At 39.2% G+C, this 13,637-nt stretch overlaps 1 protein-coding gene across 1 annotated transcript in view; it reads right to left on the reverse strand.

Moving 5' to 3' along the window:
• Positions 1–744: 744 nt before the first annotated feature.
• The window catches only part of QRFPR (pyroglutamylated RFamide peptide receptor), a 55,764-nt gene continuing 42,871 nt past the window's right edge, over positions 745–13,637 (reverse strand). Inside the window, exons 2-6 of the mRNA XM_033215150.1 lie at positions 12,557–12,715; positions 8,900–8,961; positions 4,931–5,166; positions 2,550–2,647; positions 745–1,840 (exon numbers count right to left, since the gene is read on the reverse strand). Coding sequence (XP_033071041.1) covers positions 1,440–1,840; positions 2,550–2,647; positions 4,931–5,166; positions 8,900–8,961; positions 12,557–12,715 — 956 coding nt within the window. The 3' untranslated portion in view covers positions 745–1,439. The remainder of the gene's footprint in view (positions 1,841–2,549; positions 2,648–4,930; positions 5,167–8,899; positions 8,962–12,556; positions 12,716–13,637) is intronic.

Here is a 13,637-nt window from a genome sequence, read left to right on the forward strand (position 1 = left end):
ACTTGACCCAGTTCTTGAGGGTCAGCCTTGGGCACAGTACAATTTCATGGGCTTGGAGTTGATTCACACCCTCATCTGTTAACTACACAGAAAATTCCTTTTATATAGGAAATCCCATCAGTGAAAATAAGGGGCTTAAAAAGATAACCATATGAGATAGTTTTGTCTAAATATATCACAGAAATGAGGCTCCCCAAACTTTCTTCTTTTGATTAGAGAAACCAGTTACAACACAGGCATGAGGGGAAAGTTGGGCAGGGGTCGGGGAGAGTCTCAGAAAGGAAAAGAGAACACAAAGGGGAGATGTGAGACATAGGGAGCTTATGCATCAGAGCTTGAGGCTGTTTAGAGTACAAAGGGCTTGTCTGCTCATGTCTTATTTTGTTCTGGCGGCAACTCCGTGAAGTGGAGCGGGGTATCATCTCCATTTTACAGAGGAAAACATGAAGGATTAAAAAGGCGATGTGACTTGCCAGTCATACAGCAAGGCAGCAAGGTAACTGGCAGAACCATACAAAGCTCCAGTACAGGCATCTTCCTCTAAGTCTCATTCATCCATCACTTGGCTGCTTCTCCCTTTGCTTTAACTTTATGATTGTGGCACAGACCTCATGTGCAAGAGACTGTATTACCTAATTTCAACAGTGCAATAAAAATCACATTACAGCATTGAACTATTAACTTAATTTTCAAGGAAGAAGATATTATTTTAAGTTATTTTCTTATTCAGTCTAGCAATACATAGTCACATTACAGTGGGAGAAAAACTGTGTGGGAGAAAAACTGTTAGCTAAGAACACTGACTTCTGTACAAGATTTTAAAAAATCCACTGAAATAATATTAAAAGTACAGTTCACGAATTTTTCAAAAAAATTTTTTTGAGATGGGGAGTCTCACTCTTTCGCCCAAGTTGGAGCGCAGTGGTGCCATCTTGGCTCACTGCAAGCTCTGCCTCCCAGGTTCACTCCATTCTCCCACCTCAACCTCCCCAGTAGCTGGGAATACAGGCGCCCGCCTCCATGCCCGGCTAATTTTTTGTATTTTTAGTAGAGAGGAGGTTTCACCGTGTTAGCCAGGATGGTTTTGATCTCCTGACCTTGTGATCCATCAGCCTCAGCCTCCCAAAGTGCTGGGATTACAGGCGTGAGACACCACACCTGGCCTTCCATGTCATTTTTTTAAGGCTAGTCAAGTGAAGCAGTGGAAGTGAGAAGGAACACAGAAATCTGTTGAGTGGTTGTGATCAGTTGGTTGTAAACGTCACTGCACTTGGACCAGCCTCGTGTCATTTTTTAATGGAAACGTGATTTGTTTTCTTCTTGTCATCATCTTAAAAAAAAAAAAAAAAAGAATAAAAAAAGTATTTGACCTTTGCTCAAAATAATTTTCTCTTTGGGTTACAATCTGAAGGGTATTAATTATGAAGATATTGTTATAATTACTGCCCACTGTCTAAAGTAGAATTCTCAGCCAGTTCAGACCTAAAGAGAGCAAGATGTCGTTTGAGCTTTTTTATCTCCTTTGTCTGTTCACACAATTTGACTTCAATGTTGCCATCACTGAATGTTTCTCCTTTGGTTTCCTCCACTGGATTCTCTCTGAAGGAAAACTTTGCTTTCTTCTGCATCATGGTAATTCCTGAATTTCCATGCCTTTGTGCTGGAGAGAAGGTTTTGTTTACTATGCAATAACAAACTGCAGACAAAACATTTTTTTTGAAGTTTTCATTCATAAATGCATAGACAATGGGATTACAGATGGAGTTGGAAAATCCAATAATTTGCACGATAGCAAATATCATCTTGATTGTGACATCATCATATTCCTTTTCAAAATTACCTGAAATAAATTAATATTTTAGAATGTATATTTATTTTAAGGAGCATAAAATAAAACTTCTGTTTGTCATCTGTCAAAGATTTACACTTGTACAAGTATCTAAAGGTGTGAAAAGTTCTCAAGATCGTTTTGGGAGAGGTATCTGATATCTGAATAAAAATAACCTTTGTGATGAGTCTTCACTTAGAGAATCTAGGCTTACAAGCATAGCCTGGTGTCCAGCAAATAGTAGGGGGCTTATAGCATTGCAGCTTGATAACTCCAAGCTTCATGTAAACTGGATGCAGCAGTAACCCTTCAAATGTTCACTTGCCTTACAGAAACAAAATCATACTGAGAACCACAATAAGTCCTGGGTTATCAGAGAGAATATACTGCAGGTCTAACTATTCAAGTTAGGGTTCTAAATGGGAAATGCTCATAGGATGTCACTCCTTTCCCAACGTTTAAATAGCCTAGGGAGAACAGAAGGAATAACACAGGAGAGGAATCTCAAAGCTTTTGTCTTCTATAATTATTAAAGATTTAGTCATAGTCATACATAATGACCTACCACATAATGACCTTGTGATCTTGAAGACATGAAAGAAACATGAAATGTTAAGTATTTGATTATCCAAATGAACAGTAGCACATTTCAAAGATTCATTGTCTATTCTCACAGGAAATGAATGAGAATGTCTATCAAATGAGAATGACAAGCACTCACTGTATTCAATCATCATATGGACAACATGGAATGGTGCCCAGCACACAGCAAAGAGAGCCACCACTGTCACCATCATAATGACAGCGCGTTTCTTCTTCCTAAACCCACAAGCAAACATTGTATTAGTTAACTTCTCCTTGGCAAATGTGTCAGCTTGATTGCAAAGCTATTAAAGTCTGAGCCTAGTTCACTCAAACATAATTTTTAAATTAAGTTTATGATAGGTTATTTGTGAGCTGATTATCATCTTTTCCTGTTGATATTACCCTCATCTTAATATTTTCCATATCATAAGTGTTCTTTGAATGTCTGCTCATTATGGATCTGGCACTCTACTAGATGCATGAAATGGATGATGTTATTAATTTTCCCAATAAGTCATTTGATGGATGCAGAAATCGAGACACACAGAAGGTTAATTAATTTGTGAAGTTGGATGACTAGTCAAGACTGTATCTTGGATGTGAATTTAGGAAGTCTAACTTCTGTTACTTCAATATAAAGCTCTCACCCACTTTATATTAAAGAGCATTCATGCCTGTGGCAGTAAAATATCAATATTTATAAAATATGGGCCAGGTGCAGTGACTCATGCCTGTAATCCCAGCTCTTTGGGTGGACAAGACAGGTGAATTGTGTGAGTCCAGGAGATCAACACCAGCCTAGGCAACATGGCAAAACCCCATCTCTACTAAAAAAAAAAAAAAATTATGAAATATGGGAAGCTCCAGGGATACAATTCAAATGAGTATCTATATGATATATCTTGTTTTTTGTTTTTTATTGTTTGTTTGTTTGTTTTGAGACAGGTTCTTACTCTTTTGCCCAGGCTATAAAGGAGTGGTGCAATCATGGCTCACTGAAACCTCAACCTGGGCTCAAGTGATCCTCCCACCTCAGCCTCCCATGTAGCTGGGACCACAGGTGTATGCCACTACACCCAGCTAATTTTTAAGTTTTTTGTAGAGACAGGGTCTCACTTTGTGGCCCAGGCTGGTCTCAAACTCCTGGGCTCTTGGGCAATCCTCCAACCTCAGCCTCCCAAAGTGCTGGGATTCCAGGTGTGAGCCACCACACCCGGCCTGATGTATCTTAACAATATGATTAACCAGGGCTTCAAACTAATTTTCTCCATGACTTATGTAAAGAGGATTTACATCTTCAAGAGCTCTACACATATGCATGATGCTTTAAGTTTATAAAAACTCATAATCATTATCTTTTATTATTTATTATTATTATTATTTGAGATGGAGTCTTGGTCTGTCACCCAGACTAGAGTGCAGTGGTGTGATCTTGGCTCACTGCTACCTCCGTCTGTCAGGTTCAAGCAATTCTCCTGTCTCAGCCTCCCAAGTAGCTGGGATTACAGGCACCCATCACCACATCTGGCTAATTTTTGTATTTTTAGTAGAGACAGAGTTTCACCATGTTGGCCAGGCTGGTCTCGAACTCCTGACCTCAAGTGATCCACCCACCTTGGTCCCCCAAATTGCTGGGATTACGGGCATGAGCCACTGTGCCTGGTCCATTATCTCTTATTTCAACATGGCATCTTTTTCTTTCAAGGAAGTGGGAGGAACCAACTTAATGATAGGTCCCAAGGTGCTGAACAGTCTAGGGGCCCCTGTACATTGAGAGGAAGGGTTTTTAAATTCAAACTGAGCACTAGAGCACACTTGGAGAGATGATAAGATCCCACCAAATCACCAGACTCCTCCATTTAAGGCTTTTTTGCTTTGTTTCTGATAGTCATTCAGTGTAGATTATTAAATAAATGATGTGGACTACAAGTATCATAGCAGTAAGTCGTGTTTCAAAATTTCTATTAATGAATAAATTCAGAAAGCAAAGCCCTTAGGTAAAAATAAATAAATAATAATAATTTAAAATCAATAGCATGCTTCGGTTTCCAAAGGATTTTCATACAGATCAATCTCTTGTCTTTTAACATCATCTTTGGGTGGGATTAAGTCAGGATGGATGTTATTATGCTCCTTGTACATATGAGGGAAGCAGGGCCTTGGGAGTGAGACTGATGTATATCTTGTGGCTTGTGAGTGATAGAGAGAGTACCCATAGGACCACAGGGTTCTGACACCAGCCCACTGTCTTCCTACCACATCATATATGTTCTAAATTCCAAGTCAGTTTCTACTTACAGCTGTAACTTCCCAGTTGATTTGTGAGCTGGTAATCTTGTTGTTTCTTTCCGCCCCATGTAAAACTTCAAGAGTTTAAAGTCAGTCCATGCCTCAAATTTGAATTACAAAGGATGCTTAAACTAAATTACCTAGAGGTTCTGAGAGCCCTGGCAACCATCCCTTCCAGCACAATTAATTTAAAATGTTTTAAAGAGGCGAATATTTCATTAAACAGACCTGGCTATTTTGGACATTTCTTTTCCATGAATAGTTTGAAGCACTGAACCATCCCCAACTCTTTTCTTTATCCAAAGTTCATAACCAATTTTACTGTACAGAATAAGCATCACCATAAGAGGCAGGAGGAAGAGGATGACAAGGATGAAGGTGGTATAGATCTTCTGGTGCACAGGACTGGTCCACTCTTCTAAGCAGCAGATGTGTTCCTTTTCATATAGGAAGTCATATTTGATCTTTATAATAAGAAAAATTCATTAAAAGAACCAATAGTCAGCATCAAAAGAAAGAAATCAGCCAAGTAGTATTGCAACACAACATTTTTTAAGTTCTTTCAAATTTGTCCCCAGCATGTATTTCAAATGAGATACATTTTTCATTGTTCTTTTGTTGTGAAGCATAGTTTTTCCACTTCACTGCTTAAGTTCTTAAGAGTATGATACCATCTTTTATATTCTAAATGGAATTCAGGTCCATAGCCTGTTTACTTTCATTTATTATCTTTATCAACTTCTATTTCCACTAGTCACAAGTTTTCAGGTGACTGAAACAGCACTATATTTGCCAAAGTATATATTGAAAAATATTTTGCAATATTTGCAATATAAAATACATGCTAGGTAGTTTAATATTAAATTATTTTGCTTCTTCAATTGTTGAGATAGATTTTTGAGAGGCATGAGACATCTTTCAGTTGAAAGGTACTGAAAGCTGTAATTTGTTACTGCTACTTCATATACTGCAATGATCAGATTGCTTGGAAAGATATTAAAGAGGAAACTGGCAGCTTTTATTCTGAGATGAATGAGAAACTGGAATTCAAACTATTGCAAATATACAAATATTCAGATTGTACCTGCTGGTTTATTCATACTATTTCTGGTAGACTCATCTTATAAGCTCAAAAGTATTATTAATAACATTTATAAATAATAGAGAGTGCTTTAAGGGCTAGTTCAAGAACAAACTAAATATTTAAAGCATATTCAAAAGTTACTTTTTTGGGTAATAGGAATAAAAATGAGAGAATTTATCAAAACTATTGTCATTTTAGTCACTGTGGGGCTGAATACTTGGGTCTCAGATATATTTCTGCCTACATTCCCAGCAAATTTTATCACCAGTCTTCAACGTGAATTGAATGGGGGAAAGCAACTTTTTGGTTACTCATCAAAGGTAAGAAAATTCAAGTTCTGACCTAGGTGTTACTTATAAACGCCTAGGAAAAACACTCACTGAAAAATAATCTCAAGATTCAAACTCTCTGGAAATAGGATGTTAAAATGAAATTCATTCTGACTCCATGGAAGCAAAGCCTGCAAAGGCCAATGACTGGGGGGCATGGACTGACACATCTAAGAACATGCTGGACTGGGCGTCTTGGATCAGGTTCACATAGCCCTAGGGACTATGGACTTCCTGACTTCGGCAAAGTCCTGACTATGGACTTCAGCAAAGACTTCCTGGGGGCACGCTCAGATGGTTTTATGGAAAATTTCAGATCTTCTATTTCTAAACACATACAATTCTCTAAAATTCCACTGCCTAATATCGTCCCCAAGTTTGAAGTGTCACGCTGGGTCTACATTCCCATTTCCTCCTTCATAAGCACCCTTCTCCCAACTTACCGAAGTCACATCTCTCACCCAAACTGAATCTTACCACGGGGCACCAAAACAAGAGATAATTCAATGACTGATGTCAGTGAAGCCACATTGATCAAGGCATCACAAACGCATGGCAGGGCTTTGTGCTATTCTCTCTCTTAAATATATTTCTATTCAGGGTAAAGCCTGGCAGAGAAAAAAGGTATTTGACAGGTGTTGAGAAGTTGTGTATTCACATTTTTCATACAGTAAGGAGGCAGGAGCAATGACAACCTTAACCATCTCATTGCTTCTATCACCTGAAAATTGACAAATACATCACTCATGAAAGACAGCCCAGTACAAGGGAAGCAGAGAGCGGCAGTGAGAAATGCTGAAGGCAGGGAGATTTGTATCAGCCCTGTCATAAGTTCAGAGTCCCTGCAAGCTCAGGACGATATTAGGCAGTAGAATTTTCGAGAAGTGTATGTTTGGGAATAGAAAATCTGAAATTGAAGAGTGAAGACCTGAAATTTTCCATAAAACCATCTGAGCATATGCCCTCAGGAAGTTTTTACTTGTCCTAAAGGAATTTAGGAGTGAGACGGTGGCCATGGGATGCATATTAATACATTTGGTTAATCAGATGCTTTCCTGACAGGGAGTAACTTTGACTGGACTGATCTGTTTGACAGTGAGGACTGGCTTTGCCAATGACATGACACGCATTTTCTACAAACAGAATTAATTATATATTTAAAAAATAGAGTATTTTTAAACATATAAAAATAATTTTTCTATATTAAATAAAGTAAAATGCTTTTATTTTATTTAAAAATGGATACACCTGTTTGTTTTCTATGGGCTAGAAATGGAACACAATATTTAGAACTGAGTCATTATGAAAGGGCTCCACTAGTTCGGGCTTCCTGCTGGAGATAAGGGCAGCGTCCACAGACAAGAGCTGGCATGATCCCTTGCCAGCTGGCTGGAGGTCTCAGTGTGGTTTCTTTGAGAAGTCCTGAAGCAAGTAATCAGTCACAAGAAATACCATCACACCTAGAGGGCACTGATTCCGGTGACATCTGCCCCCTTCCTCTCCCCGTTTTCCTCATCAGCTTCTGACAAGAGAGAGGCAGCCAATGGTATGGGGCGGGGGGAGCGCCGGGGAGAGAAGTGGGGCAGGGGAGAGAAAAAGAAACACAAGGAGAGGAAATAGAGAAGAAGCTGACCATAACTCCTTCACATTTCTAGGCCTGAAAACTATTCACACTGAGGGAAGGGAAAAATTGCAAATTGATTAAATAAGAGTATGGATTTATGTAATTCTATTCCTGGACAGGACAGTTTAATAACAAAACTCACACTATTCTTGTGAGTGAAAGTGACCAGAGAAATTTTATTATCTGACTGGAAGAGTTGCTCAAGATTTTTTCATCCATATTTCACCAAGAGGACTAAAAAAGTCCTTAGATGCATTTTTACAGCTATCAAGGGAAAAAATAAAATTATTTTCTGCTCTCATCTGTGGAGTCCAGCTCATTCAATAAATTAGCTACATGAAAAAAAAAAATCAGGCTACTTTTTGAATGTTCTCTTATCTTAGGCTCATTTGTTATCCTTGAGGGTGACATGACATGGACCATAAAGTTTCACATTTGCCTATCTCTATTTTAAAAGATACAAAGGGATAAATCATTTAAAACTTATCTTAGAGGGTATGTGAACAACCCCCTAGTGTCTTTGAAAACTGCTGCCTGGGTAGATCACCTATGCAAGACATGTTAAAGTTCACCCTAACAGACAGGCTGGGCTGTCTGAAACCAACTCAGCGCTCTCCTTCCTGTGAATCCCCATGCATGGCTGGGCCTATCTGACAAAGGTGTGGGGAAAGGAGAGAGGCTGAATAAGATGATCTCCTGACATGTTTCCCGTTAGAATTTCAATGTGTCAATGAATAGGAGGCAGGTAAGAAAAGACTTATGAGAGTCAACTAAGTAGATAATTTATTACAATTTTTTTATGTGACTTAAAAATAAAAGAAAAACTTAGAGCAATCATTCAACTCTTAAAATGTAACAAAACATTTGGGGACACTGGGAAAAACATGCTCAGCTTGCAGGAAAATGTAGAAACTGACCTGTGTATTTTTTGAAAATTGTATTTTAAGCATTAGAGTCCTAACAATATATCAGGAAGAGCTAGGTAAAACAGAGAAAATGAACCTTAAAAAATCATTTTATTCCACTTGAAAGACCTCCAGTGAAATAGCTGAGGTCATACAAATTTGCTGTATTGCTCATGCAGGAAGGAAAATAATTACAATTAAGAGGGGTGAGAAAATAGTTCAACAATATGATTATCCATCCCAGCTGGAGTCTACCTCAAGTTGTTGCACGTGCCACATGGGTGATCCTACGATGACTGCCACCAGCCAGACCACACCTGTAAAAGTGTTAAAGTCATCAGAGTATGACACATCTATGCAAAATTATCTAACCATCAAGATTCCTTATAGGAGGGCAGCTGTTCTCTGCCCTAGGGTAGTGCCATGGTCTCCCCCGAGGTTCATGCTTCCACTCTTTCACCATCCTCAAAACTGCTGCTGGAATAAACTCCCTAAAACAAGTTTTAAATGTTTAATAGTGTTCCATTGCCTACAAGATAAAACCCAGTTTCCTTAGCATGGCTCATGAGGTTCTCTACCATCTCAATTGCCCATGAGGTTCTCTACCATCTCAATTGCCTGCCTCTCCTCTTTCATTTCAGTCCATGCTATTCACACTGCAGTCCTCTACTGAGGAGTCTGCAGTGCTGGTTTCAGTTCCCGTATCACAGAATGCACTGTGCCACTCCCTGGCCACCCTATTCCCAGTGTCTATCTGTGGACTCATTTTCCAGGACTTGACTCAGAAATCACATTCTCTGGGGAACCTTTGAAGGCTACTGCTATTTCCAAATAAACTGACTACTAATTCCCTGTTGTCTCTACATGCCCTCTAGTGCAGTGTCTTGGTTGCCCTTACTGACTTCTCAATTCCCTACAAATTCCTTGAAAGCAAACACAGTGCCATTTATTTTTGTGTTTCCTCAAACAAGAGTCCTAGGAAAATTCCTGGCCCTCTGTAGGGGCTGATCTATGTTTGTGGAATGGATGAATAACTTTTAAACATGGCATGGACCACTCTCTATCACCTCTTTTTAAAATCAAATGTACATTTATCTTAAGCACCATCACATGGGCATTATTTTCTTATTTAGAAAACAAACACGGATAACTTCAGAAACCAGAATGCTCTTTCCAAATTTCCTGTCTTCAACAAACTTGTTGAGAGGGATTGCTTTAATGATGTACTCTTAGAAAAGAAAAAAAGGGATTAACTACGAACAACAATTTCAACCCATGTGTTTTAACAGACGTGGAAAAGGACAGAACCAAGAGCCCCAACTTTGATTTGGGGGAAAAGTTTCCAGCTCGAACTCTGTTTGTTCTTTCTACATTGGGTGGAATATTAAGAACACAGTTTATTGCTTTGGGTTTCAATGACTCAGTTAAGCCATAATTGGGGTTTATTATAAAGAAACACATAATCTGGTGCTGCCTATAAAAATTCATCATGATCCAATGATACCTGGCAGCTGTAGGACTCACAGGTCTGTCTGTCTGGCTGTCTCTATTTCTCACTCTCTCTTTCTCTTTTCTGTCTCCCTATTACCATACACATCTGTTCTATTTTAATCACACATAGTTATCTTATGTCCAATCATTTTTCTGGACTTTAGTACAAATTCTGGAGGAACTGAGTCTAATGTGTATAGCTCATTGCCTACCTTCCTGGACGGTTCTGAGATAGAAGGGCTACAGTTAGATGAACAATACTGACACAGTGACCACATCTGGGCAAGAAAGCCTGGAGGATCTAGGCCAAGCTTGTCCAATCTGCATGTGGCCTAGGAAGGCTTTGGATGTGGCCCAACACAAATTTGTAAACTTTTTAAAAATATTATGAGTTTTTTGCGATATATTTTTAAAGTCATCAGCTATCATTAGTGTTAGTGTATTTTATGTGTAGCACAAGACAATTCTCCTTCTTCCAATATGGCCCAGGGAAGCCAAAAGATTGGACATCCTCTGTCTAGGTCTAGGCAATCTCAGCTGGAAGGAGGAATGGGACGTGACAGACAAACAGTGACTGACAAGGCTAGGTCACAGTGTGACAGAGCTACAGGAGACATTAGACAATAGTTCACAAAAGCCCCCATGGCGAGATGAGTCTAGTTGATTTTAAAACCTTCTTGTTTCCTATGTCTCTTTTGAGTAGGAACTCCCTTGACTGCCTATTATCAACTATGCTTTGAGATGTTGTCACTCTCGCCAGTTCTCTTTCCTTTAAATAACTCCCCTCCTCCATGTAATCCTTTCCTTACTCACTTTCCATCCCCACATGCTGTTTTCAGGCGTTATGATGTTGGAAGGATGTCAATTATTAAGAGCCCAGAAATCTCTGAATTCTTAGTAGGAAAGATATGACATAAAATTAAAACCAACTAAAACTAACACCTTTCTCCCCTAATGATTTAGCTATTATTTTCAAGCTATTTAAAATGACTTTGGCATTGCAAAGCCTGCAGAGGTTCTTTCTGTAATTCCACAGCCCAATACTGGCTAAATTCTTACAGCAGAAATAAATGTTTACTCATTCTTCTCAAGTGAGATATTAGTAAAAATTGCTTTATTCGATTATCACATTAGTTGCTTGCTATACCTCTGGTTATTTGCTATATTAAATTCAAACCACTGTGAAGCACATTAAGGTTTAAATGGCTCAATTATAATTACTGAATAGAGAAATGCTTCCATTTTACTGTGTTAGACCTTAGGGCATTGCTTCAAATTTACCATTTACCATGAGTTTTGTGTTCACTGTGACTTGCTGACTCAGTAACAATTACAGCAAGCTGATGATCCAGCAATGCCTAAAGCAAAAGTATGAAGTGCGTGGAATGTGCCTTTGCCAGGCATCCCCAGCACTCAGAACCCACTGTTCTCATGTACCCTGTCACTTTCTACCCTTGTGTACTCATCACAAGGGCAGCACCCCTGTTTTCCACTTTTCTAAAAACACATTTCCTGCTCCCTATCATTATCAACCTGCCTGGCCAGGTGCAGTGGCTTACACCTGTAATCCTAGTACTTTGGGAGGCCAAGGAGTACAAGGAGAGGCTGAGGGGGAATGGCTTGAGCCCAGGAGTTCAAGACCAGCCTGGGAAACATAGAGAGACCCCGTTCCTACCAAAAATAAAAAAATTAGCTGCGTGTGGTGGTGAGAACCTGTGGTCCCAGCTACTTGGGAGGCTGCGGTGGGAAGATCATTTGAGCTTGGGCGGCTGAGGCTGCAGTGAGTTGTGATCACACTACCGCACTCCAGCCTGGGCTACAGAATGAGACCCTGCCTAAAAAAGAAAAAAAAAGTTGACCTGCCCTTGTTAGCTTAACTTAGAGTCTTCTTATTTCAAGTTGATAATTCCCAGCTGGGCGTAGTGGCTCATGCCTGTAATCACAGCACTTTGGGAGGCTGAGGCAGGAGGATCACTTCAGCCCAGATATTTGAGACCAGCCTGGGCAATGTAGTGTCAACTACATTGTAGTGTACATTGTACTACAATGTAGTGTCTTTAGAGACACTCTGTCTCTAAAGAAAAAAAAAAAGGACAGTTCTCAATCTAATGAACTAACGTTCATTAATGTGGCATTGCCACTGATAGGTTGTCTTAGATTAGCCGAACGTAGTGCTCAAACATTAAAGACGTAAACTGAAAAAGTATATCCAAAATGATACATTTTCAGTGCTGAGGTTAGCCTAAAAGAGAGATGATGTGGAGGTGGAGGCAAACAGGGAAAGCACTGAAACTCTCAAATTATATTCCAATGCCTACAAGTTAGATAAGAAGCTACTCTTCTATTTTAAAAATATGGTTCTCTTTATTCTGTAATGAAAAATGTCACTCACACTGCCACTGGCACATCCAGTGGCCTCACCTAGCATTGTGAAAGCCCTTCGGTTGGTGTATTGCCACTTCATTTTAAAAGGATGCACAAGTCCCTGGTGCCTTTCCACAGCAATACAGGTCATAGTGAGGATTTCTGTCACAACAGCGGTAGACTGGACAAATGGCACCATCTTGCAAACGAAAGCACCTGCAGCAAGGAAATAGGACAAATCATACATCAAAACAAAAAGAATAAAGGTTTCATCTGTGTCTTTGTAATTATCACAATCAGTTCATTCTGAGCCTCTGCCAAAAAATTTGATAACTGTAATTACACTGTAGACACAAAATAATTGAAAAGTGTTGCATTGGCTTATCTTTCTCCCTCTAACTGAATTCTACATTCCTAAATGCTATGCAATTATGTATAATAAGACAACGAGAGGACAAATCCGTATCTAGCCATAGAAACAGCGGAAAAAAGCAATATGACCTTTGCTTGGGGAAGAGCAAAATCATTGTGAACTGGCCGTCTGGGCTCTACACTACAGAGTAATCTTTGACTCTCTGTTTTCTTTTGGCTTCCTGTCAAATCACAACAAAGGAATAGTTCTCATCAAAGACTCCCATATTTCTTCTTTTATCATTTATTCTCCCTTGGCTCCCTGTCTAAGACTTTATATATGTATTACACCATTACACTCCAAACTGATTTTACTTTCTCTAATGCAACGGTCTCAAACTGGTAGCCACTAGGCAAGATTTGGCTTGAAAACATGCTTTATTTGGTTTACATAATAGTTTAAAATATTTGTCAATCTTTTAAAATGTTTATACTATCTGCCTGGCCTCTTTACCATCTGGATTTGTGAGTCTTAGTCTGGCACCTCTGGTCTTGAACCCATGCTACTGGCTGCTACCAAATTCAAGATTCTCAGCTACCAGAGAATCATAAACTCAGGGAATATGAAGTTGGAAGACTCATCAGAGGTTATCTAGTCCTAGTTTATACCAAAAGCAGAAATTCTCTCTTCAACTTCTCTCTGAAATGCTCTGCTGAGCTCTGCTTAAACACCGGTTGAGCATCTCTAATCCCAAAATCTGAAATGCTCTAAAACCCAAAGCTTTTT

This window comes from Trachypithecus francoisi, unplaced genomic scaffold (assembly GCF_009764315.1).
Source record: "Trachypithecus francoisi isolate TF-2019V2 unplaced genomic scaffold, Tfra_2.0 Lachesis_group1, whole genome shotgun sequence".
NCBI classification, from domain to species: domain Eukaryota; kingdom Metazoa; phylum Chordata; class Mammalia; order Primates; family Cercopithecidae; genus Trachypithecus; species Trachypithecus francoisi.